The 26,284-nt window shown below is 42.0% G+C and overlaps 1 protein-coding gene across 1 annotated transcript in view; it reads right to left on the bottom strand.

Moving 5' to 3' along the window:
* LOC118819764 (netrin-G2-like) overlaps positions 1-26,284 on the bottom strand; it is a 102,303-nt gene that overhangs the window by 27,213 nt on the left and 48,806 nt on the right. Inside the window, exon 3 of the mRNA XM_036587668.1 lies at positions 626-798. Within this exon, the coding sequence (XP_036443561.1) occupies positions 626-798 (173 nt within the window). The remainder of the gene's footprint in view (positions 1-625; positions 799-26,284) is intronic.

Here is a 26,284-nt window from a genome sequence, read left to right as displayed (position 1 = left end):
TTAATGGATTTATTGAGAGTTATAATGAGAGTGATGGATTTGTGTTTGAGTTTTTTAGGAGTTATAAGGTGTAATAGCTATGTAACAACATGGCTGGCTAGTGATGTATTTTTAGGGTTTTTTGGTAGTTAAAATGTATAGCAATATGTATGGCAATATAACAACATGGTTAGCTGGTAATACATTTGTGTCCGTGGTTTTATTGAGTTATGAAATGTAATAGCAAGGTAACAACATGGTTGGCTGGTAATACGTTTGTGTCCGTGGTTTTATTGAGTTATAAAATGTAATAGCAAGGTAACAACATGGTTGGCAAGTGATAAATGTATGTTCAGGGTTTTGTTAAGGGTTGCACTATGTAATAGCAATATAACAACATGGTTGACTGGTAATACATTTGTGTTCATGGCTTTATTATGAGTTATGATATGTAATAGCAAGGTTACAACATGGTTGGCCAGTAATACATTTGAATTCATGTTTTATTAAGAGTTATGATACGTAATAGCAATGTAACAACATGGTTGGCTAGTGATAAATGTAAGTTTGGGGTTTTGTTAATGGATATACTGTGTAATAGCAATGTTACAACCTAGTTAGGATGTGGGTGGGTGGTGCTACTTACATATGTTGGGGGAGCCATTAGGAGTTGGCAGGTAGGATCCTGCTTTCCAGCTCTTGGCTTTGAAGCCTTTTTTGCAGCGCTGGCAGTCCTGACCTGTCGTGTTGTGATCACACACACACTGCAGATTACCGTCCACAAACACACACTGCCCCGCGTGCAGGTTACACTTACACCTGGACAGGAAGATAGAGAGAGTGGACAGAAAAAGAGCGAGAGAGATAGAGAAAGAGAATGAGTGAGAGAGGGATAAAAATTAGACGAGTGCAGCGTATGCACAATACATTTTTATATCTGACAGACAAAGTTAAAAGTAAGGTGTGTTCATCGTGTGTGTGTGTGTGTGTGTGTAAAGACAGCACAATAAACTGTCTGATCAGCACAAATACACAGAGAGAGGTCAGACAGCAGGGCCGCTCGATTCCAGAAATTCTGGAGTCAACTCCAGTTCCAAGTGACAACTGATGGAGTTGATTTCAGTTCACTCACTGTCCTCATTCACCTTAAGAACCTGCTTTATCCTTTTATGCTTTTACAAAGGATAAAACTGCCTATAATTCTGTACAAAATACACCCAGGAAAAAGAATCACACACAATCAGCTGCGCTGGCTAAGATGCATTTTATTTTAGGCCCTCTCATCTGATTTATGCGCTCCTAGTGTGAGCTGTCAACATTCACCTAACACTGATGTGACTGTGATACGCATAGCAATACAAGACAAATTAAGCAAAAATAGGCGTTTGCTGCGTTTATGTAGAAAAACATTGTATTTCAGAATTTTTACATCAACAGTAAGCAGCTTAGACAGCTTCCTCTCGAACTGACCACAATGACAGCATTCGATTATGTCATTAAGAACACCCTGCCGCCATTTTGGCAGGTGAGCTGTAACTCTGTGTTCTGATGGAGCTCATCTCGTCATCGTTGCTGCACTATTTAAACATGCAATAGGTATATATAGAACGCATGGTTCTAAACAGAACCATTCCCATTACTAAGGAACCCATCTTTTTGTAAGAGTGAAGGCAATGCAAGACAAACCAACTGAGCAAACAGGGGTATAAATACCTTGAGAAACAAGAAACACCTGGGAGGAAGGAGAGGTTGGGGCTACAGACAACACACAGGTGAGACAGATAACAATAAAAAGCAGGACAAGGGAGGAGACAAGAACAAAAACAGTAGCACATGGCTAGGGACAGGGGACAGACTAGACTGGGGCAGAAACAGAAAAGAGCAGATACAGAGCAGGGGAACCATGACAGTATTCCTCCAAAAACATATTCACTGCCTTTCCTGGGTGAGCATGAACTTCAAGTTCAGTACTTGCAAATGCGTAATGTCATCAGAATACTATGAATTGTGGGTTTTCAATTCACCTTCAATTCACCTTTTTTTTATTCCTAATTATGTAATTCCTAATAATGTAATAACGCAGAGGTTCTCAACCTTTTCTAACTCACAGCCCACAAGATTTTACTGACCAGATCATTTAACATGTAAGCAAACTCTGACTGTAACTCTGACTGTGTCTTATCTGTAGCTACAACCCTGCAAGTGAATGAAGACCAAGAAAAATAGACCAGAATGACCACGAAAAAGATCGCGTCCTAATTCACACACTTCTATACTTTACCTACTGCGCTAAAGAGTGCACTTCTCATGGTTGTATACTGTTTTTCACTCACTGTTTAGTGTGCCAATATGTAGTTTGGGACGCAGCAGGAAATCTCAGCAAGAGAAAACTGGAAGAGGAAGTGGTCCGCAGACCGCAGTGGTGAGCGGAACGGTCCATCAAGAGCTCCATTTTCCAACTAAATAGAACCATTCCCATTACTGAAGAACCACTGAAGAAAAATCTTTTTTATTAGTGAAGGCAATGCAAGACAAACGAACTGAGGTTGGGGCTACAGACAACACACCGGTGATACAGATAACAATAAGAAGCAGGAAAGGGGAGGAGACAAGAACAAAAACAGAAGCAGGGGAACCATGACAGTGCCCAAAAACATGTTTTACTGCCTTTCCTGGGTGAGAATGAACTTCAGGTTCAGTAATTGCAAATGCGTAATGTCATCGAAATACTAGGAATTGTGGGTTTTCAGTCCACCTCTTTTTTGAGACTTGTGAAAATGCACATAAATAACCTGGATGGAAAAGCCAGAAATAAGAAAAAAATGGTGAACCTTTTGCCGTCAACTGCAACAGTGGAATAACAGTGTTGATTTTTATCTCGTTAAATTCCAGACGAACTCAATAATAAAAGAGTACAGCGTGTCTCCACCCTAAATAAACGCTGCTAAAGCTCTCCTCTGATAAGCATCCATTTTCACTGGTAATAATGTCAACATGGCAACGTTTGCGCAGCTTCACGCTGGCGTCATCGGCTGTGTATGGCTATGATGTGTGGAATAATGTTTTTTTAACGCAAATATGTAAATGCATTTCTGCAGTTATCCAATTATTCAAATGGTCATGTAATCTAGAAATCTGATTAAGAAATCGGATAAAGAGGCTGGATTTTAGCTCAGTAATCAGATTTCTCAGTGCATGTAAACTCTTACTCTGATTTCTTTCAGATTTCTCAGTGCATGCACGAGAACAGACAGCAACAGGATGACGCAGCAAAACACTGTTGGAGCGACGCTGAAACCAAATATGATATAAAGGATGTAAATATTGTTCATCTTCTAGATGATGTACGTTCATATTTTCGGGTAAAGTGGCGCAATGTTTTAAAAAAAAACGCAGCATGAAGTTTGAGTTTTATGTTGCGTTTATGTCACTATGTCATTGGCTGGTTGTAAAGTAGAAATCTGATTACTGTCTGACTCATGTAGACCTGGAGTTTCCCCATTATTTGATTACTTAAGTGCAATTAAACGTGTTGATCGGATTACTGACAAAATCTGATATTCTGCAGTTATTGGATTATTAAGTGCATGTAAACGCACTCACTGTTGTATTTTCTTCGTTTCAGTTTATACTTGGTTTTCTCAGTCTGAGATACGGTGGCTGTTTCACTTTCTTTTCAAAACTCCCTGTTTTTACCTATTAATATTAATTGGATGAATTCCATACAAACTAAAAGAAACGTTTTGCTCTGACTTGCACTGAAAATATAAACATAGCAGGCATCTTGCCAGACTAATAAATGCGGTCCACCTAAATATGACGTTCTATTTTTTTGCAAAAAATCAGGTATGTTTAAAATAACAGTTGGTGAAATGTCTACATATTGCGGTTAAAAACACAGCTGTGGTCCCCTAACAGGACCACCGCGGCCCACAGGTTGAAAACAAATGTAATAAGGTCTTGCGTAATCAGATAAAATCGTATTATCAGTTTAGGCATTGTATGACATTACTGGCCGTGTTATTACGTTACTGGGTTTTATTACACTTTTGACAGTTAAGTGTAAATTTAATTGCATGTTTGAGGTTATTACATTATATGGAAATTATTGCAGTATTGGGTTCTGGGTTCTGTAGGGGCCGACTCTCAGCCCGTCAGACGGGTTAAGTGCGTGTGCGACGGCTGTAATGATTAAATCATGCAGCGTCATTTAGGAATCTATAAATACATAAACGATGGTGATGCCTGAGGAAACACGTTCCATCTCAAGCTCAAATCCTACAAAAGTCTGGCTGATGGATTTCTGAAATACTTATTACAGGAGTGTGTGTGTGTGTGTGTGTGGAGCTCAGGTGTGCGGCTGTAGATCGGTTTCTCCTGCATAGAAATGAAGGTTTTGTGTCAGACCAAGTAGGCCTCATTTCAAACCAGCCTTTCCACCTGAGCAGTGTGTGTGTGAGTGTGTGTGTGTGTGTGTGTGTGTATGTGTGCACGCTGCTCCAATCCAGTTTGTTCTGCTGGAGTGAGCACAGATCCATCAGCATCAAATATTCACAACATGGTCCTGTACCTCTGACCAACCTCCATCCTTCACTCTCCATCCCTCTCTCTCTTTCTCTCTCTTTCTCTCTCTCTATGTCTCTCTCTCTCCCTGATGTGACCTCGACTTCTCCTAAGTGTCCTTGTCTCACAGCCGTCTCAGCTTTAAACTGGGACTCCTCCATTGATCTCCATGAACTGGCTCTCTGTGCTGTCTGTTCATCATCTCGGCCTTCGATGCAAGGTATTACTTTTAATACACAGTGCCTGTCAACAAGTACAAAGCCTGAAATATTACATTAATTAGCAGCCTGCCAATTAACTCACATATTCATACCAGCAAATATGAATATGCATCATTTAGACTTCTAGATTCATTTCGTGCATCAAGTCCAGACAGCCCTGCCCTCTGCTTGCGCACGAGAAAAAGGAAAGAAATCAGAGTAAGGGTATACATGCGCTGAAAAAGCCTTAATCCAATCTAAGAAATTGGAGCATGCTGTTCACATGATGTGACAGCGGACACAAGGCTGGCCTGCAGAGGCTGACAGCCGAGCCATGACAGTGCTCCAAAGTGCCCGCCAAGGTGCTGAAAAGCCTGACCAAAACAAACATCAGCACCTTTGCTGTGGACTGCAGCACAGGCAGAGGAAGGGTGGGGCTGACTGATCATGCATGGCCGGCGGCTGATGAGGAGAGCAGGTGCAATGCCAAGGGAAACAAACAAAAAGGGCCACAAGCACAGCAGTCACAGAAAAGCTCTTACAGAGAACAGACATCTACTAACCACCCCTTTTCTCATTGTCTCTCTCTCAAACCAGGCTCTACGATCTCAGACCTATAAGAAGATCCCAGACGGCTCTACTCACCCTCTGCACTCTGAACTCTTCCCCACCGGACCGCCATCGGTCCGTCTACACACCAAAAAGCCTGAACCCAGAGCCACATTCTTTTTTTCTTTACTGCCTCAAATTAGGTGTAGTTTTGTTTTTGCACCTGTTTTCAGGCTGCTGTGTATTCATGCTTAACTGTCTATTTTGAGTTTGTGATAAACGTCTCTGAGCTCTACTGACCCGGTCTATGGTGTGTGTTTCCAGCCCAGCTGATGGTTCCGTTCAAAATGACCACTTGAACAATTGGAGAAATGCCAAAATCCGATAAGAATCGTTTTACTAGCGTCTATGCACACTCATTGTTTGCATGGCCAACTATGAGGACATCAATGCCTGGACTAGAGGTCTGCACATCTGCAGGATTCCCACTGGACCCGCGGGACCCACCACAATATCTTGCGGACTGATTTTCAGTGTTGTGCACAGGAGCGGGCGGGTAACCAGCTGGGATGAAGCACGCATGTAGAGAAATCCCACAAATGAATGAATAGCCTAAATAAAGTAGAACGATCACTAAATCATATATAAGAATAATATAAATTGAAACAAGAAAACAATCAACAACCGATCATGTGAACAACATGCAAATTCTTGTAGCTTACAGAGACGGTGGAGCCTTCAGTCCAACGGCCACAACTACCCAGCAAAACACCAAAATATCCGCTCTGTGGTTTAATTCCTGCTTTGTGTTTACTGGGAATAAATGGTGTTTGGGGAAGTTGCTCACAGTGAGTCTGATGACCACGATACCGTGTTATTTCAGCAAAGGAAAATATATTTGTGAATAGACTATGCCAGATATTGAATGTCAGATTCCCCTTGACGGAACCGCGCGGGCCAAAATGTTTCGGTTGTGAGTGGGAGCGGGACAAATTTATATTTTCATAATTGTCATAACTGTATCTTGTCAAAGGTTTAAAATGATATTACTGCTTTAAATGTTAGTGAAAGTTAATAAATAAATAATCAAACAAGTATGGACAAGTAAAAAGGAGCAATGATTTGATTAAAAAACTAAAGGAGAAACTGATGGATTAATAATAGACATTCACTTTAGTCACTGTGTGATGTAGATCCCTTTTCTGCAAAACGGACCTCACTAAAATTCTGATCCCAGTTCCAGCCCTGATTGTTAATACATTCATGAACATGTATCTGCACATTCTGACTGTATATTTATAATATAACCTCCCGTGAACACAGGGTAGGAGTTACAGTGTGTTGTGCACACTTCTTAACCTTGAAAATGGGGTGGTGTAAGTATTAAACCGGCGAGTAATTAATCAGTGAAAATGCCCTTTTCTGCAGCGCTCGCCTTCAGCCCTTCACTAGGAGCAAGATGATATTTCGTAATTTGATGTAATACGCTGATCGACGGCAACGCGATCACAGTCCACGCTCTAATTTATCTTCCGGCTGGCAGGTCTGTAATGATGTGTGTGCTGTGTATGGACAGTGGGGGGTGTGGAGTAGCAATATTTTCGGACGCCATTTCCCAAATACGCTTTAGGTTCAGGGTTCAAATTGTATCCTGCGTTTCCTGTTTCCATTCCATTTCCACAAATACACACCAAAATCTTGATAGATTCGGTTCATTACACTAAATGGCCACAGACACCTGACCACACATCTGTATGAGCTTGTTGGACATTCCATTCCAAAACCATGAGCATTAACATGGAGTTGCCCCCTTTGCGGCTATAACAGCCTCCACTCTTCTGGCAGTCTTTTGGAAGATTTTGGAGTGTGTCTGTGGGAATTCAGTCAAAAGAGCATTTGTGGGGTCAGGCACTGATGTTGGATGAGAAGGCCTGGCTCACAATCGACGTTCCAGTTCATCCTGAAGATGTGTGGTACAGAAAAGGGACTTCTTGTTAGCCTTTACTGGAAATAAGGGGCCTGAAAAACAGCCCCAGCTCATTATCCCTCCTCCACCAAACTTTACTGATGGCACTATGCATTCCAGTAGGTAATGTTCTCCTGGCATCCACCAAAACCCAGAGACTGACATATAGAGAAGCGTGATTCGTTACTCTAGAGAACACACTTCCAAACATATCGTCACTGTCACATAAAAACCTCAGGACAAAAATCTTGTTGCATTGTCACGCCTCCGGGTCTTCTCCCAGCCTCCACACACTACAACTCCCATGATTCTCTGAACTCACATGACAAGGACTCCATCAATCATGAGCCACTTCCCAGGTCCAGGTCACCTGACTACTGAACTGTTGTCACCTGTATCTCACTTACTCCTGTGTATAAATACCAGTCTGTAACATTTCTTTGCGAAGTATTGCCAACTCTACTCGTTGTGTACGGAGTGTTCTATTGCTGGTTATTCCTGTGTTTATGACCATTGTCTCGTTTCTCGTTTTATGCCTCTGGATTCTTCTTTTAGGTATTGTTTGCCTTGATCTGATTGCTGTTTTGGCTTTGAGCCACGCATGTGTTTGACCAACCCTCATCGTTTAGTGCTCATGTTTCTATTCATCGCTGTGCTGAACTGACTAGACTTTGCCTTTGGTTACCTCTCTTGTTGTTAATAAATCCTTTTTGACCTTTTACATTCGTGAGCGTCTGGTTCGTTTGACTAACATTACATACATTAACTTCCATACATTGGAGATACAATGTTTTGTTCCACAGTGATTATATACGGTTGAGGATCATGTGTGCAAAAAATGTGGTCCTCCGAGTGTGCTCGCTTAGCTACGTTACTCTACGGTCCTTACGGATCTTTGGTCGTCTTGTGTGGAATGACACAAAACTCAGGAATAAAGTGATTCCGGTTATTCTAAATGGCTGCTTCTTCTTGTAGCTAGTCTGAGAATTTTTTCCATTTTTATAGTTCACAGTGAGTCAAACTGTGCTCATCGACTGGTCTATGCAACCTAAGAATCTGGATGCAGTTTGAGTGAGTAGAGAGACATTTTGCTGATGTATTCACAGAAACAGTTTGGGGGACTACTGGCTTCCAGTGTCAATCAAAATGACCCTCGTAGCTCCAGCGCTAAACCAAAGAAGCAAAATTCAGACACCAAATATGTCTTGGCTGATTAACTGCATTTAGAATAAAGGAAAAGGAAAATTTGATGTGTACACCATGAAAAACAGCACATCACGGAAAGTTTATCCAGATTAACAAATACTATGATGTTGTTTGAAAGCATAGCTTGATGAAAATGTTTGTTCAAGTTCATTTTAAACTTAATTTTGGGCAGCTAATTGTTTTGTCACGTTATTTAATATTATTTTATTTGTCCATGAACTCAAGATAGTTATTCATGATATAAGGTTTTATTCAGTACTCTGAGTGATCACAGGTCGGTTCGGCTCAGCTTCAGACAGAATTTTGTTGTGCTCGGGTCAGTTTTGGACTTAAAATGTGATGATGTGGTTTGGGTTGGGTTTGGGTTCAGACTTAAAACTTTGGTGCTGGGGGTCAGGTCTGGTCGGGGTCAGGCTCGGACAGAAAGTTATCGGGCTGTGTTAAGCTTCAGACCGAAATTTCAGGCCCATTTAAAGCTCTGGTGTAGCGACTCTGCTGGTGTTGTACTGATCTGTGTGGTGGTCACTCAGCCGGGCTCTTCTCCTGAGGGCAGTGCCAGGATCCTGCTGATATTGGAACACAGCCCAAGCGCTCAAGAAGGCACAGAGGGCAGCTGGGTCAGCAAAATCCACCATGACCATCTGGCACCTCCCTACCCTCTCACCAACGCACATACGAGCGTTCAGGAATGCGGAGTCGGCCAGTTTGTTATTTTGATTTGGGCCGAGTTTTGTGACATGAAGAACGTGAGGCAGATGTTGTTTGATCGGGGGCTCAAAGTTTTACGCATGACTTTGTATAGAGAACCAGATGGCTGATGACCTCACTATGTCAACAGTGTAGCGAAGACGTTCGGCCGTCATTCTGGTGCAGTTCATGACGTGATGTTTGTAGACATGATATGCAAAAAAACTGTTGAGCTATTCTTAGACTATAGAAGTGTGTAATAAAACTTTGGGCCATTTAAGAGGCTAATGACTAATATAGGCTAATCTAGGGTCATTATTTCATCTGTTATGGACGCAGCCTGTGACCTACAGCCGCAGTGGATGTGAGGTACTACACGCTGAAGCCGTACTGAGCGCAGCCTGTGTGAGAGTGCGGGTTACTTCGCTCACGCTCTGCTCAGAGAGGCTCCTTCAGTAACGCCGGACTAAAGCATGAAAAGTCTGCAGAGCGAAGTGAAGAATCTTACACCTCTTACAGCTTCACATGTCCTCGGCTATGTAGAGCTGCGTAAGCAGTATCAAATCTCTCTCTCTCTCTCTCTCTCTCTCCCAGCCTCTCTCTCTCTCTCTTTCTCTCTCTCTCGCTGTCTCTCTTTCTCTCTCTTGCTGTCTCTCTCTCTCTCTTTCTCTCTCTCGCTCTTGGTCTTTCTCACTCTCTTTCTGTCCTTTGTCTCTCTCTCTGTCCTCTTTGTCTTTCAAGTTCAATAGTGCTTTATTGGCATGAATGTAGTGAAATACACTGTTGCCAAAGCAGTTAATAAGAAACACATAAAAAATAAGAAAAAGATGATATAATAGATTAGAATAGAACACTAGAAAATACATTATTTACAGGGTTATTAGTAATCAAAAAAAAAGAAAGGGAAAATAAAAGAGTCAAGACAAATTTCATAAATATATAATAATCAATAAAAATCAATATCAGTTTCTCACTGGTTGTCCCTCAGGTTGTGACAGGCGGTCACGTATCTGGCTGCGTGTGATCAGCTCGCTCTTCTCTCCAACACGTACGGCAGTTTCTCAGAGTCACTGCAGAGCTGGAACTCAGGACAGACGCTGCTCACCTTCCCATAGAGCTCCTTTCTAATGGAGTCGTATCTCGAGCAGCTCTGTGAGGAAGTGCAGCTCCGTCTCCACCACTGAGAGCTCACAGTGGGAGCACAGTCTGGCCTCTCTGGGTAACCAGGTCTGTCTGCGCCGGCCAGTTTCGATGGCCAGGCTGTGCTCACTGAGTCTGTACATGGTCAGCACTCTCCTCAGTTGTCTGTCTGTAATTGCTGTGAGGTGCGGTGCTAAAGTATAATCTCGATTTAGGGCCGAATAGCACTGAAGCTTGTGCTGTTGATGTGTGGTCTCAGTCCAGTGGGTGATGTAGTTTTGTTTTTGTTTGGTGATAATCTGATTGGGTCTGATTTTCTGGGCGAGCGTGTGGTCAGGCTGATTGGTGTTAGTGACATCATTTGGTTGTAGGTCACTGAGACTCAGGACTAGCTGGCTCAGGGGACTCCTGTCGATGTTCAGCTCCTGACTAGCCAGTGCTTTATAGTGGAGTGACTATAAAGTGTATATATATGTATCTATATATATATGTCTTTCTCTGTCTCTCTTTATTTTCTTTCAGTTTCTCTCTATTTCCTCGTCTCTTTCTCTGTCTCTCGACCTCTCTCTCTCTTTTATCTCTCTGTCCTGTTTCTCTGTCTCCTTCTCTCTCTCTCTCTCTCTCTGTGGTTGGGGGTCAGTAGGGTGGTGGGGGTGGTTACCCACTGTCTCTCAGGCGGTGACATGTTATGTATTTATCGGTGAGAATGATTTGTAATTTCTCCAGTTGAGTACATTTTTAAATTTGGGGATTAATTGGTTAAATTTGTGTAAATTTCTCGTGTCTGTTTGAATTTTTCACAGTAGAGAAGAAACGCTCCTCCGTCTCGACCCCACTGCTCACACAGTGACCACACAGCCTCTCCTGTCTGGGCAGCCAGGACTCTTCTCTTTACTTTCTCTCTCTGTTTCCTCTCTCTCTGTCCTTTTACACTGTCTCTTTCTCTGTCTCTCGCCCTCTCTCTCTCTCTCTCTCTCTCTCTCTCTCTCTCTCTCTGTTCAGTTCAGAACAGCTGTGCTAGTCTGACTGTGTGAAGTACAGTAACACCAAAGCATTAGAACAGCAGTAATAATGATGAAAATAACGAGAGCAAAACAAATAATTACCACATTAATGCCTGTAATTAAACTAATATGGTTATTATTATCAGGTTAATAATTATAAATAGACTAATTAACAAACTCTCTCTCTCTCTCTCTCTCTCTCCTCTCTCTCTCTCTCTCTCTCTGTCTGAGTTAGACGAGGCTGCAGCAGACAGAGGGATGGAGTGATAGTGACGTTTGGAGGAATAAAAGAAGAAAAAGAGAAACAAACATCAGTGCAGGAGCTGTGAGACTCTGGAGATGAGGAGCAGCTGGAAGAGCAGTTAACGACTCTCTATCTCTGTTTTTCCTTCTGTCGCTCCCGTCACTCCTTCACCCTCTTCACTCCATCCTCACACACACACACTCAGTTCTCTCTGGTCTGACTCTCCTCTCTTACTGTCTCTCTCGTCTCTTCCTTCACTGTTACTGTAATATAGTTTTACCCAATCCTCTTTAGGGGGCGGGGCTTTGACCCTGTAATCCACCTCACTGTCCTAAAGCCCTGTCAGTCATGTAGAATCCACGGCTACCCTGACCTCTGTAATCTGTAGCGTCGGGGCAGCCTGACCTTACACAGCTGGCGGTGTAGAACTACCACACTTCCTGTTAAATAGACGTTTTTGGAGTCAGAGCACTGTGATTACTGTGATCATCACTCTGCAGTTTCACTGGGATAGAGTGCTTTAACTGGTCTGAAGGTGTTTTTAACCCATTAAACGGCCAGAACCCAAAGTTTTATTACACTCTTCTATAACCGTAGAATAGCTCAGCCAGTCTGCTTTGAAGCCCCTGTGGCTACTGAATATTATAAAGCCAACAGGCTAAAAGATATGAAACATGCTAAACAACTCCAACATTAATATCACAGGCTTGAATTAAGGTACTTACGGTATGATTCACTGTAAAACAGTAGCATTTCTAAAGAAAGCAAGTCTAAAGAACGTCACCTTACACGCTTCAAATGTCCGTGTTTCAGTCAGAAGTAGCACCAAACCCAGACTGAATCCCAAACGGCTACATACTCCCTAACTAAATAGTGAGCTGTGCAACATTAAGTGTAGAAATTCTAGCTTCTGCTGTCAAATAATGCACTGCTTGTCGAGTATGAATGCGGGTGAATCCCAAATGACCATTTCTTAACTGTATTTTGCTCTGTTGGGCTGCAGGAGTCAGTATTTAAATTCCTATGTAGTGCACTATGTAGGGAGCAGGGAGCCGTTTGAGATTCAGCCCCAGTGTAAAAAAAGTGGTGTTGTCAGACTGGCAGAAGACTCGCGGAGGTAATTTGGTGACCGAAAAGTACTGATAAACTAAAAGTGTTTGCATTAAACAGTGCTGTGTTATCATATGTTCACTGTTTTACAAGAAAGGTGTTTTAAAAAATCATGAAATGTCTGCAGTTTACAGTGATCGGCGACCAAACGCTCTTCTCCTCATGCAGCGGTCAGTGTTGCTTGGCAACGTTACCGTACTCTAATGGAACTACATTTCTTGGCAGAATACTTGTTTACGTTGAATACTATTAATAATAACTTGAATTATTATCTAAAACATCGTGTATTTTATCATAGTTTATGTTGGCTGCAGTTTTATAAAAGCAAAAAGCCGCTCGAGGCAGTGAGTTACTGCGATTTTATCACAGGGAAGGGAGTTTTAGGCACTCGTGCCAAAGAACACCCTTGACCATGATCAAATCGCAGTAAAACACTGTCTTGAGTGGCCTTTTGCTTTATTAAGCCTTAATATGTAATAAGCCTGAGATTTTAAGGGGTTAAACAGATCTTAGCCAAACTGGTCTGATGGTTTTGAAACTAGTCCTAAAAGGATCTAAGAGTGTTCTTCAGTTTGTCTGATGGCGCTCCTTACAGTGAAACAGTGTCCAGTCAACCTGGTCAATGTTACTGCAATCAGTCACCATGACAGAGTCTGAAGATGTTTCTGGACTGGCTGCATCACTCTGACTGCACAGCACCACAGACTGACCAGAGCGCAGAGAAAAGCATAAACACTTTTTTCTTTCAGATGTTCAGATCTTTCTGCGGGTTTATTTATGGGCTTAAGTCAAAGTGCAGGATACAAAATTGTGGAACAGGACAACATGTTGGGGGTCTAACAGGCCTAGAAGCTGTTTGTGTATGTGCACAGGGGGTCTGTACCTCAAATAGGTATGAATATGAAGTGTGTCATTCTTCATCATATTGCCAGAAAAATGATCATAAAGACATCAAGACTTTGCCCTTCATTTACTTAATACCCAGTAGTAAAACAGCAGTTACCATCAGCAGTTATAATCTCAGGCTTATTACATACTACGGCTTATAATTCAGTAACTACAGGGGCTTCAGGGAAAACTGGCTGAGCTACTCTTAGGTTATAGCCGTGTGTAGTAAGACTCTGGGCCTGCTGGTTGGCCCTGGTCGTTTAAGGGGTTAAGTACAACTTAGTCATTTTTCAGGAGATATTTCTGAGTTGATGTTGATGTTGATAAACCAAGTAAAAACAAAGATAATATAAAATAGATATAGAAATGAAGTAAAATTCAAAATGGGATGGTGCAAAATGGGACAGTGGCTGCCGTTGCATTTATCTTGACATTTTCAGCATTTTAATTAAAAATGGAAATTGTATGACACTGTATGAATCTGCTGACTCTGTTCTACAGGCTGGGTATACTAGTGTGGTCAGGGAAGGACCAACTGAGCAGAGGATTCATTCATCATCTAAGCCGCTTATCCTCCTGAGTCGCTGGGAGATGCTGAAGCCTATCCCAGTGGACGTTAGGCAGAAGTCAGGAAACACCCTTGGCAGGTTGCCAGTCCATCACAGGAAACCAAAGCACCCAGGTGAAACCTACACCCACAGGGAGAACTCCAATCTCCACACAGAAAGGACCCTGGTCGCCCGGCTGGGGAATTGAACCCAGACCCTTCTTGCTGTGTTAATATTCCCTGAATCACAAGGGTTAGATATAAGATAATCCACTTGCACAACTAAGAAGAAAGTCAAAGGAAAATAGGTGAAAAAAACTGTTTCCAAACATTCAAACACTGATTCCAAGCTACAGGGAAAAGGGCCTCCTAACAACCACCTGGAAGAGCTGGTAGACACCAAAACTGCCCCCATCAGATAAACAGCACTTAAAGCTTTCATCTGTGAGAGAGAGGAGAAAATCAAGCTGCTTCAGATCTGCACTGCTGTGTCTGATCCACTCGTACCAGCACAACACACACTAACACACCACCACCACGTCAGTGTTACTGCAGTGCTGAGAATGACCCACCACCCAAATAGTACCTGCTCTGTGAGGGTCCATGGGGGTCCTGACCACTGAAGAACAGGGTAAAAGGGGGCTAACAAAGTATCAGAGAAACAGATGGACTACAGTCTGTAACTGTAGAACTACAAAGTGCACCTATATAGTAAGTGGAGCTGATAAAATGGACAATGAGCGTAGAAACAAGGAGGTGGTCATAATGGTATGTCTGATCGGTGGATATATCAGCTGATATTTTCAGGCCCTTACAGCTGTTATCAGCCATCAAAAGCTGAGATCAGTCAGGCTGTACTGAGTGAGCCAGACAGGAGGTAGATAGTAAATTTGCTCTCTCTAATTGGACATGACTGTGTTTGTGTTGCAGGATCATAAATATGTTTCGGCTGAAGGAGGATATTGATTTCCTTTCCCGGCAACTCACTCGCTCGTATCGCCTCTGCAGCCCACCACTGATTTAACACCACACACACACACACACACACACACACTCTTACTGTACAATTACACCACTCAACGTTCACACACCTGTCTGTGAACTCCTCCTCATCCCACCCTTTTCTCTCTTCAAAGCCAAAACGAACAATGTTACACTTCATAACATTCAGTAAGTAACAGCTTTAATCTGTTTAATCTGCTTTGCCACGTTTCTCTCTTTCACAATAGAGAAAAATGAGGGAAAAAATCCCCTCAATGTCCATTAGTCGTGAAGCTAAACTGTACCTGTGAATCTGTTGAGCCTAGAAGCCCCCCTACTCGGGTTAAGAAGACCCTCCCCCGTTGAATCTTGGTGAATCATTTAAATGTAAAATAATTTCTAGTGTTTTTTCCTAAACTAGAAATAAATTCCTCTATCATTTTTATGTGTTTAGATTCTGCTAAATTTTAATAACAAATGACACTTAAAATGTCCATTTTGTTCATTAATTAAATAGTTATTATATTAACTACATAATGCTATTATGTACATTTCTGTGTTGTTATTGACAACGATATCAACAACAACAAATCACTAGCATTCCACCTTCAATTCAACATTTAACGTTTAAGTGTAAATGATTTTTGGACATGACAGAACAGATTAATGCTAAAAATGCAGCTTAATACTATCTATCAATCACTATAGCTAGCATGTAACGTTAATGCTAGCTACTCAGTGTAAAGCTGACTTTGCTAAAACAAGTGTGTTTCTTTACGGTGAAAATCTTTCTGAATAATTTTTGTGGGACAGAACGCTAAAGGGGGGCTTATTACCCCAAAGGTCTAACACCTTAGATTCTTCTTTATCTTGTCCTCTCAAAGCCAAGGCCCAGTCCCATTTCTTATTTTTACCCCTTGTCCTTGTTTTCGAGTGTCCCCTTGCCCCTTGGAAATGTTCCTCTATGAAATGGGACCCTCAAATAAAAAGAGCATCACTTCATTAACAGCTACTAGTGCTGCTCTGTAGGCGACCCTGCCAGTCTGCAGTGACAGCAGAGGAGGGTAAAGTTCAGCTCCTCACTGCTGGGCTTTAGTTACATTTAGGGCATCATATGCCTTCAAAGAGGGGGGCAGTTATTTATTATCACCCACCCCTAATTCTTCAGTGATATGAAGTCAGATATTCACCAGCTTCTTGTCTGAATTTGTCTGTTCCACCTTAAATGGTGCGGCATTTCTGACAGCTGATGTGCCAGAATGTAACCATTTAAGGTGGAACGGAAAATTTAGCTAGCTAGCTACCGAGACATCAGCATACTATTTGTTTGATTGTTAAGGACCATAATACACTGAAACAACATTAAACTAAAACAATAATAAAACAAGGGCTAAGAGGTAGGGGCGAGGGGTGAAATGGGATTGGGTCCGAATGTACCGCAAACTGTTTTTCTTGTAGAACTTAATATGAATGCACAGATCACTGTTATCCACTGACAAATTCAACAGGCCCAAAACAAAAACAAATTCCAGGAACGCATGATGTCCAGATGAAATTTCTGAATTAGATTATAACCTTTCAGTAAATGATTTGAGATTAGATTAAGCTCCATCATTCGATCAGCAAATAAAATAAGAAATAAGTGTGTGCGTGTGTGTGTGTGTGTGTGTGTGGGGGGGGGTTCTAATACAACTCTCTCTTTTTCATTCTTTTTCTTTTAAAATGAGTCTGTTCGTGTTAGCCCTCCTTCACTTTTCCACTATCCATTCACTCATTTCACCACAAAGTGCTCTAAAGCAACACAGCTTGAGTCCATCTATGCATGTTGTACATGTGAGTGTGTGAGTGTGTGAGTGTGTGGGTGTGTGTGTGTGTGTGTGAGAGACCCCCTGGAGACTGAACACAGTCTGTAACCCTAATCCTTTGCGGATTACGCTGTACAGAGGTCAGGCGGTCACTGAGCATGCGCAGTAGTTCAGGAGTTCAGTCACTGCTTTTAGAGACGACCTTCAGGCGACCTCGCCAGCCTGCTCTCGTGGATTATACAGTACCAACACACGCACTCACGCTGTCTGGTCTGGTCAAATGTAGCGCAGTTACATGCCAGCAGGACATGTGAAGTTGCTAAATGAATAAAAAAATACATGCACCCAGTCGGTGACCATACGAACACAAAACCTCCAGTTATGCCAGGATGCCAGTAACGACATAAATGCAAAATACTGACACAATACTTTTGAAACTAAGCTAAACATTCTGTGGGGGTAGGGCGGGGGGTTAGGTCTGGACTTTGACTGGGCCATTGTCGTACAGTCACCTTTTTGTCGTTCAACCACTCCTGTGTTTCTTTGGTCTTGTTCTTGGGAAGTTTCTCCTGAACTTCAGTTCTTTAGCAGGCTGTTTTGCAGTATCTCCATGTATTCTGCACCATCCATCCGTCCTTCAGTTTTAACAAGATGTCCAGTCCCTGCTGAGGAAAAGCATCCCCCACAACATGATGCTACCATCCCCATACTTCGCTGCTGGGTTGGTATTTGTTAAGGAATGCACAGTGTTAGGTTTGGGATGTGCACTGGTTCTTGAGTATTTGGTTACCCGCGTGAGGTGCCAGTTTTCAACAATTCATATTGCTATTTGAGTTCTCATTACGTGTCATTATGAGAAAACATATAGAAAATATACAGGCTAACATTTCAATTTGGCCAAAAAGCTTCATTTTGTCTGAGTCACTCTGGTGCTTTCTGCCAAACTCCAGACATAGATTTTTTTGGGTTTCAGCTTTTGAAGATGCTAGCACCACACGTGACAAAGCAAAAGACAAACTAATGCTTGTGATGTGTTACTGGCAAACAACCAATCCCTCATCTTGGTTGTTGCCATGCCAACAGCAAAGCCAAAAGTAGTTTCCCGTGAAGGTTAACAAAATCAAACAGAGGACGAATAAAACAGTGTCTTGTTTTGGTCACTTTAAAAATCATGTTTGATTTGCAAGACTGGTTGTTATACATGTGTTTGCTGATGTAAACGTAAAATTTGTGGATTCATAGCAGCTGCGGGTTTTTCCGGTATTCTTCTAAGCTTTTCCGGTGCTAGCTAGACTGTGTAGCGTGTGACAGGACTCTGTGGTCAGCACAGCTTAATGGAAAGAAACTCTGCTTTGAAACGAAACATTTCAGCCTGATAAACACTGTGAAGTTATTAGGCAGTGAGTAATGTAGCTACAACACAATATTAAGCAAAGAATATCTGAACTACATTGCATTTTCCACTGGGCTGCCAGTCTTTCCCATTCCGTGCCAGTTCAGTTTAAGAGATGGATGGACGTCTCAAGGGCACTCCTCTGTTCTCTAATGAAACAATAGGGATTTAATGAGCAATTTAATCCAATTGGCTGAGCCACTTAAGACTTTAGTCCACATGGTAAGGAGTGGAAGGATCCTTTCTGTCAACATGACTAGCAAGGCCATTTTAGAGGAGGACATCTGGGAAGACAATCAGTCCAAAAACCCAAAATAAAGTGTATTAGTGAAGTGTTGGGCCAGCACAGACCACCAGAACAGCTTCAATGCACCTTGTCATGTCTCTGGGACTGTACTGGAGGGATGGAACGCCGTTCTTCCAAAAGAAATTCCCCCAACTGGTGCTAATGATGGTGGCAGAGAGCCCTGTCTAACATGTTGCTCCAAAGGCTCCTATGGGTGTTCGACTTGGTTGAGATCTGGTGACTACGAAGGCCATAGCATATGATTTATATCATAAGTCTAAGTCTTTGTTTTTATAAGTTACCCTTTATTAATCCCACAACAGAGAAATTCATCTCCACATTTGACCCATCTGTGCAGTGGAACACCCACATACACACTAGTGAAAGCACACACTAGGGGGCAGTGACCAAACCTCCCCGGAGCAGTGGGCAGCCCTATCCACAGCGCCCAGGGAGCAGTTGGGGGTTAGGTGCCTTGCTCTGTCATGTCCTGACGGCTCCGGGGATCAAACCGGCAACCTTTCAGTCACAAGGCTGGTTCCCTAACCTCCAGCCCATGACTGCTCCCATTTTCATACCCATCAAACCATTCAGTGATCCCTCATGCCCTGTCATCATCACAGAAGAGACCACTCCCATCAGAAGAGGCATGTTTCATCACAGGATAAAGGTGATCAGTCAGGATAACTTGATCTGATTTGCTGTGAACACTCCCTCGAACAGGACAAGTTGACCCAAACCATGCCAGCAAAATGTCCACCTCACTGTACGGGGGCAATCATTCAGGCCTCCAGCCACCTCTTGGTGTACACCTGGAAGGCCTCAGCATACTTCTTGTGAAATGAAATTCTAGAGGGTTGTGTGAAGCCGAAAACGCCTTCGCGAGCTTAAAAGCTTGCATACTTTCTGCGGTTTTGTGTCGCCTGTCGCAGATGCTCCATGACTGTGGGAAAATGATTCTATCACAGTTCTAACTATGGCAACATTCAAGTCCAGAATGCTGCCACCATTTAAGGCGGAACAGGAAAATTCTAAAAAAGATGGCAAATACAAAGTCAACTTCAGCCTCGTCCTCTTGTGAACCTAAATATAGATAACCTATATGTTTTGGTGCTTAGTGTTAGTAGTACTACTGAATAATAGACTTAGCATCTTACATTTAGGAGGTATTCATTGTTTATTTAACAAATGCACGTTTCACAGTGACATATTGGTGCGTCGCGAAGCTCCGCAAAGTCGTTCATCTTTGTTTAATGACAGGCCTCTTTTGTTACTGACCAATCACAGGCTTTATTGCATAGGGTCTTTGTCCGCAGAGTTCGCCTAGCCACCATGTGCGAGGCATGGCGAATGAAGCCTCTGTGCGACGCCTGCAGTTGTTCATTTTCTCCATAGTTATGTCATATTGTTCAATGAAGCCAGGTGAACTTCATCTCCGCAAGAAGTTTGCTGAGGCCTGGAATGTGCACCGGTTCCTGATTACTTGGTTAACCATGGGAGGTGCCAGTTTTCAAATTTTGGGTACTGATCACATTTTATTATGGAAGAACACAGAAAGTATACAATAATAGATTGGGCCTCATTTACCAACTGTAAATGAGGCCCAATCTATCATTGACATGTAAGTCTGTATACTTTCTCTGTTCTTTCTCCTGAAAACATGCAGTTTTTACAAAGATTCTGACATTTGATTTGTTCTTAAGTAAGAACAGAATCTACACACACTCAAGAGCACAAAGGTGTGAACAGTTCTGAGCTTTAAGAGCACATCATGAATCCGATATACACTTTTCATCTTAGGGTCACATTTCAGAACAAACTTTGGAAGATACTGGTGAACGAGGCTCATTGATTTTGTTTTAACAGGATGTTACGAGACCCCTGAGTGCCTTAAAATGAGCATGTTGCCAAGGACGCTTTGTTAAGGACATAACTGAGAGGTTTTTGCTTACTAGGCGAACTACACTAGCCAATGTTACTAGAAGCAGTAAAAACATATTTATCAGTCAAACTAATATGTTGGCACATTAACCACTGAGGAGAAAATACCTTGTGTAAAAGATGCCGAGACCTCATCAGCATCCAACGCTGTATGTGTTAACTCTAGTGTTAGCTCATTAGCTCTTAAGTTCTTCAGTTCTTAGAGATACTCAAATATCAAAGTGGGGAATATGGTGAAGGATGACTCGTCTCACCAGATCACATTTTCCACATCTCCACAGTCCAGTCTTGATGGCTTTGCCACCACTGAACTCTCAGAGGCTCATTCGTCTTTGTAATGAAGGGTTTACTCAGTCAAACCCAACTAGAGCACCCCTCTCTATGTAGCTGTGGATAGACTTTTCTTGCTGACCGTCTGATCACATTCTGCACTGACGCTGACGAGCATCACACTCACTGAATGTGCTCTTTAGACCACGATTTCCAGCCCTGTTTACTGATGTCTTTCACACTGATCTAAACCCAGATGTCACTTTAGTCACTGTTCCTATTTAAACACTAGCCAGCTGAACAGACTGAAGCTCCTGCCATCCGCCCCCCACTAATGAATGTTAATTGCTTACCTGTATCATGCAGTACATCTGTTATGTGTTCAGTTTTTTTCCCCATTTGTCAACCATCTGTATATAAGCCATTCTAAAAAATTAGCTCAAACTGAGTAACACAGTAAGTTTTCACACCTTAGATATTTACAAATATTATGTTATGATCTATTTTAAACCACAGCATTAATTGATATGATAATAAGTTATAAATATAAAAAATAATAATTTATAGGCTACTTTCTATTAGATGGTGTCTGTCCCAAACCCTAATGAAATGTCATTACCGAAACACATTTTCTGCAGTATGTTGTTTTAATAAAAATATAATAATTTTATGTGTGTACTGGCTAGCGATTTTGAATTCAGCTCAAAATAAGCTGCAATTGTCACTACCGAAACAGACACGACTGAAACACTTGGTAAAGTTTGGCTAGTGTTATGATTGTTTTGGTAGTGATAAAATGGAATGTTCAATCATTTATTTTAATAAAATAAACAGATTTAAGGTACAGGGTGACTCAAAGCAAGAGGATTTTATTGTCCAGGTCCAAGTCGATTTAATCAGTGTGGAATATTAAGAACTGTCAGTACCGAAACACACTTTCTGCAGTAAACTTTTTGTTTTAAAAAGAATATGATGATTTAATGTGTGTACAGCTGTTTAAAGCTGTGTTTGCTGGTCATGTTCTGTCTGCGTTTTTAAGTTCTGCTCAAAATGATCTAAAACAGTCACTACTGAAACACTTGGTGAAGTCTGGCTAGTGTTATGATTGTTTTGGTAGTAATAAGATGGAATGTTCAATCATTTATTTTAATAATAAAATAAGCAGATTTAAGGTATAGGGTCACTCAAAACAAAAGGATTTTTTAAAGTCCAAGTCAGTTCCCAAGTTTAAAATGTGTTTTCAACTCTGTCTTTGAACCAATTTGGTAGAATAATCCACATAACCACATAGTTATGCATTAATCCATTCTGTTTTATGGTTTCATCTTTATAATATGTATTTAAGATACACATTAAAACGTTATTAACTCACTTGCAGCTTTGAGACGTTAAAACAGACATTTATTGAGGCTCTTCTGTACAGCGCCTCCTACTGGCCGCCACTCTAGCATTGCAATGAAAATCTGAATGATGATGCAGGAACACACAGGCACGTATACACTGTCTCTTCTCAACAATTAAATCCTGGAAAAGGTTTTTGCTGCAATGCCAAAGAGTCATGTTTGGTGCCAAAACAATCTAAGAAGCCATGTATTTGAGCCAAAGTGAGATTATTTGTGTAGAACAATTGCTAATTACAGTTTTCATTTAAAGTTTTCTAGTCTTGGTTAAAAATCAGTTTTGTGATTGTGCTTCCAGGCCTTTGAGACTTCCAGACTTCTCTTTAGTGCCCCCCAGTGAAGGGTGGGAAATATGGCAAAAATATAACCTCACTTTTCTGAAGTGTGCGAGCAAGCTGTAATGGACAATACGCACCCATATAATAGCAGAACCACATTTAAAAAAGTTACATTTTTTTAAACAATTGCAAAAATCAACTATTTGAAAAATACCAGATTAAATAAGATGATGTCATAATGGGCTGTAATCCAATCAGCTATTAGTTACTATAAAGTGTATGCAGTTACTGTACACTAGTTGTTGTTTACATGTTTTTATGATCCATGCAAGTGCCAATGATACCATTACTCATGACTGTGCAAAAGCCTGAGACCTCACTTTTATTTCCAGCCAAAACGACCATAATTATCCCTTTTTCAGGAGATGTTTCTGAGGAGATCATATATAAGATATTCGACTTGCATAAGGAAGGAGAAAGTCAAAGAAAATGAGTGAAAAAATAAGAGTTTTCAAAACTAGAGTTAAACAATGATTAAAAGCTCCGGAGAAAATGGGCCTCCTAACAACCACCTGGAAGACCTGGTAGACACCAAAACTGATTTTCAGATCTGAAAACATCCACAGGTGTTTCTGTCCATCCTTCCACTGTGAGAAGACGACTCAGCGCTGTGGGTCTGAAAGGATGTGTAGCTGTCAAGAAGAACCTCACTGAGAAAAGACGGACACATCAAACAAAGAAGCTGAACGATGGACTGACCACCCCAGAGTCCAGACCTCAACACCACTGAATGTGTTTGATTACTTCAGAAAATGATCAACCAGCTTCTAACACTGAACTTTGGAGGTGTGTCTGCAGATTCTTTGAGGAGTCTCCTGAAAAGAATGGAAGCTGGAATAAAGGCAAAGAGTGACACATTAAATACTGAAAAATTAGATATTATATTTAGTTGTTGAGTGTAATCGTTAAATATGTTTTATGTTTTTTTTTTATTTTCGGTTTTGACTGGAAATTAAACAAATGAAGGGTGGTCTCTGCACTGTTTATCTGTGGATAATGCCCATGATACACTCAGAGAAGCGAATATTATTTTGCTGTATATTGCTGTATACTGCAGTGTATTGCAGCAGCTGGATGCGGTTCTGCGTCACAGAAAGTGAATAATTTACATAGACGGCAACAAAAAGGCTTTACAGTGTACAGCGTATGTGTGTAGTGTGAACTGCACAGAAAGTGGTTTACAGGGTCTTTCAAATGTGTCTGCACACATATATGAAAGCACAGAACGGCCGCATACATTTATACAGAAGTGCTCCTAAAAGCACCTTTACCATTCAGAGAGAAAGAAAGCTGAATATGAAGGGGGGGGGGTATTTGTTTGAAAGGTGAAAAGGTTTTTATTCTTTACCTTTTTGTCCGGCGACCTTTTTCTCCATCGTCCACACAGCACTGAGTAAAAGCCCTTTATATTCATCAGGACCTGCTGAGTTCAAGCCCAGAAAAACAGGATCCGTCTCCTCCCACAAAGAGATTCACGCTTCTCTTATTCTTCAGCTTCAAAATCCATCCATCTATCCATCCGCCCATCCGCCTATCCGCTTGTCCATCCATCCACCTTCCTATCCATCCTTCCATCCATGCATCCACCCACCCATCCACCTATCCACATGTCCATTCGTCCACCCACCCGTACATCCATCTATCCATCCGCCCATCCGCCTATCCGCTTGTCCATCCATCCACCTTCCTATCCATCCTTCCATCCATGCATCCACCCACCCATCCACCTATCCACATGTCCATTCGTCCACCCACCCGTACATCCATCTATCCATCCATCTATTCATCCTCCTACCCATCCATCCTTCTGTTTATCCACCCATCTATTCATCCACCCATTCATCCACCCACCCACCCATCTATTCATCCTCCTACCCATCCATCCATCTGTTTATCCACCCATCTATTCATCCACCCATTCATCTATTCATCCACCTACCCATCCATCCATCCGTCCATCCACCCATCTATTCATCCACCCATTCATCCATTCACCCACCCATCCATCTATTTATCCACCTACCCATCCATCCACCTATCTGTCCATCCACCCATCTATTCATCCACCCATCCATCCATTCACCCATCTATTCATCCATTCACCCATCTATTCATCCACCCATTCATCCGTTCACCCATCTATTCATCCACCCATTCATCTGTCCACACAACCATCCATCCATTCACCCACCATCCATTGACCTGTCCACCAACCCACCCACCTATTCACTTGTTCATACATCCATCAATCCATCCACCCATCCATCCATCCATCCATCCATCAATCCATCCATCCATCAATCCACCCGTTCATCCATCCACCCATTCATCCACCCATTTATCCATCCACCCATTCATCCATCCTTACACCCATCCATCCATCCATCCATCATCCATCCCATTTATCCATCCACCCATTCATCCATCTGTCCACCCAACCATCTGTCCATCCTTCCATCTATCCACCCATTCATCCATCCGTCCATCCATCACACTATACTATATTATGATCAATATTATAGCAAATGTTCTCTAACGTGCACAAAGAGAAATGAGGTAATAGCAGAAAAAGCGAGAGAAAGAGAGAAAGAAAGAAAACTGAAGCTGGCAGTGGAACAGAGGCATGAAATAATGATGAACAACATGACTGTTGAAGAGAAAGGAGAAAGAGCAAGCAAGAGAAAGAGAGAGAGAAAGAAGAGCAAGAGTGAAAGAGGAGAAAAGAAAATAAGAGAAAAAGACAGTAGTGAAAGAGAGGTAGAGAGAAAAGGGAGAAAGGGAGATAAGAGTGGACAAGAGTGGATAAGGGTGAAAGAGAGACAAAGATAAGAAAGAGAGAAAGAACAAAGAGAGAGAGGGCTAAGAGAAAGGAGGGCTAAGAGAAAGAAAGTAGCCATAAAAGAACTTTGGCTCCCTAAAGAACATTTCAGTGGACGGCTGGTTAAAAAACTAATTAGGTGGTTATGAATGAGACTGTAAATGTGATTGTAAAGAACCTAAAAGTGTTTCCTACAGCTTTACATCTCTTTAAACACTGTGTCCACTCACTGTCCATTCTATTAGACACTCCTACGCTTTGTCCACTTTGTAGATGTAAACGCAGTTTGTGTTGGTCATCCTCTAGTCCTCTTATCAGTGGTCACAGGACGCTGCCCACAGGACGCTGTTGGCTGGATGTTTTTGGTTCTCAGTCCAGCAGCAACATTGAGGTGTTTCAAAAACTCCAGCAGCACTGCTGTGTCTGATCCACTCAGACCAGCACAACACACACTAACACACCACCACTACGTCAGTGTTACTGCAATGCTGAGAATGACCCACCACCCAAATGTCCCCCCTGTGGACAGAACAAGAACAAGGTAACAAACTATGAAACAGATGGACTACAGTCTGTAACTGTAGAACTACAAGGTGCAGGAGAAACAAGGAGGTGGGCTTAATGAAGTGGCTGGTTCTAGCTAACATCAGCTTTTCCGCGAAACCGTCCACAAGTCATGGTTTCGAATAAGCAGACGCTGTTTTAATCATGTCGCACTGACATTCGGCAAGAATTAAAACGTCGAGGCAACGTCAGCTGTGCAACGTGAAACACTGAGGAGACGTTCTGCTGCTTTGATGATGTTATGCTAATGAATGTAGGCTCTAAGAAACAGTCTGTCTTTCCAAGGACGTACTCTTCCCCTCTCTTCCCCTCATCATCCCTTTCTCCCTCTTTTGCTCCAGTGGTGCAGGAGCATCTCTTCCATGCTGCGCTCTTATATTTGGTTATTGTCAGTTTAAAAGCAGA

This window comes from Colossoma macropomum, unplaced genomic scaffold (assembly GCF_904425465.1).
Source record: "Colossoma macropomum unplaced genomic scaffold, Colossoma_macropomum, whole genome shotgun sequence".
Lineage (NCBI taxonomy): Eukaryota > Metazoa > Chordata > Actinopteri > Characiformes > Serrasalmidae > Colossoma > Colossoma macropomum.
Note: the sequence above shows the minus strand (reverse complement) of the source record. Positions and strands in the feature narration are given on the sequence as shown.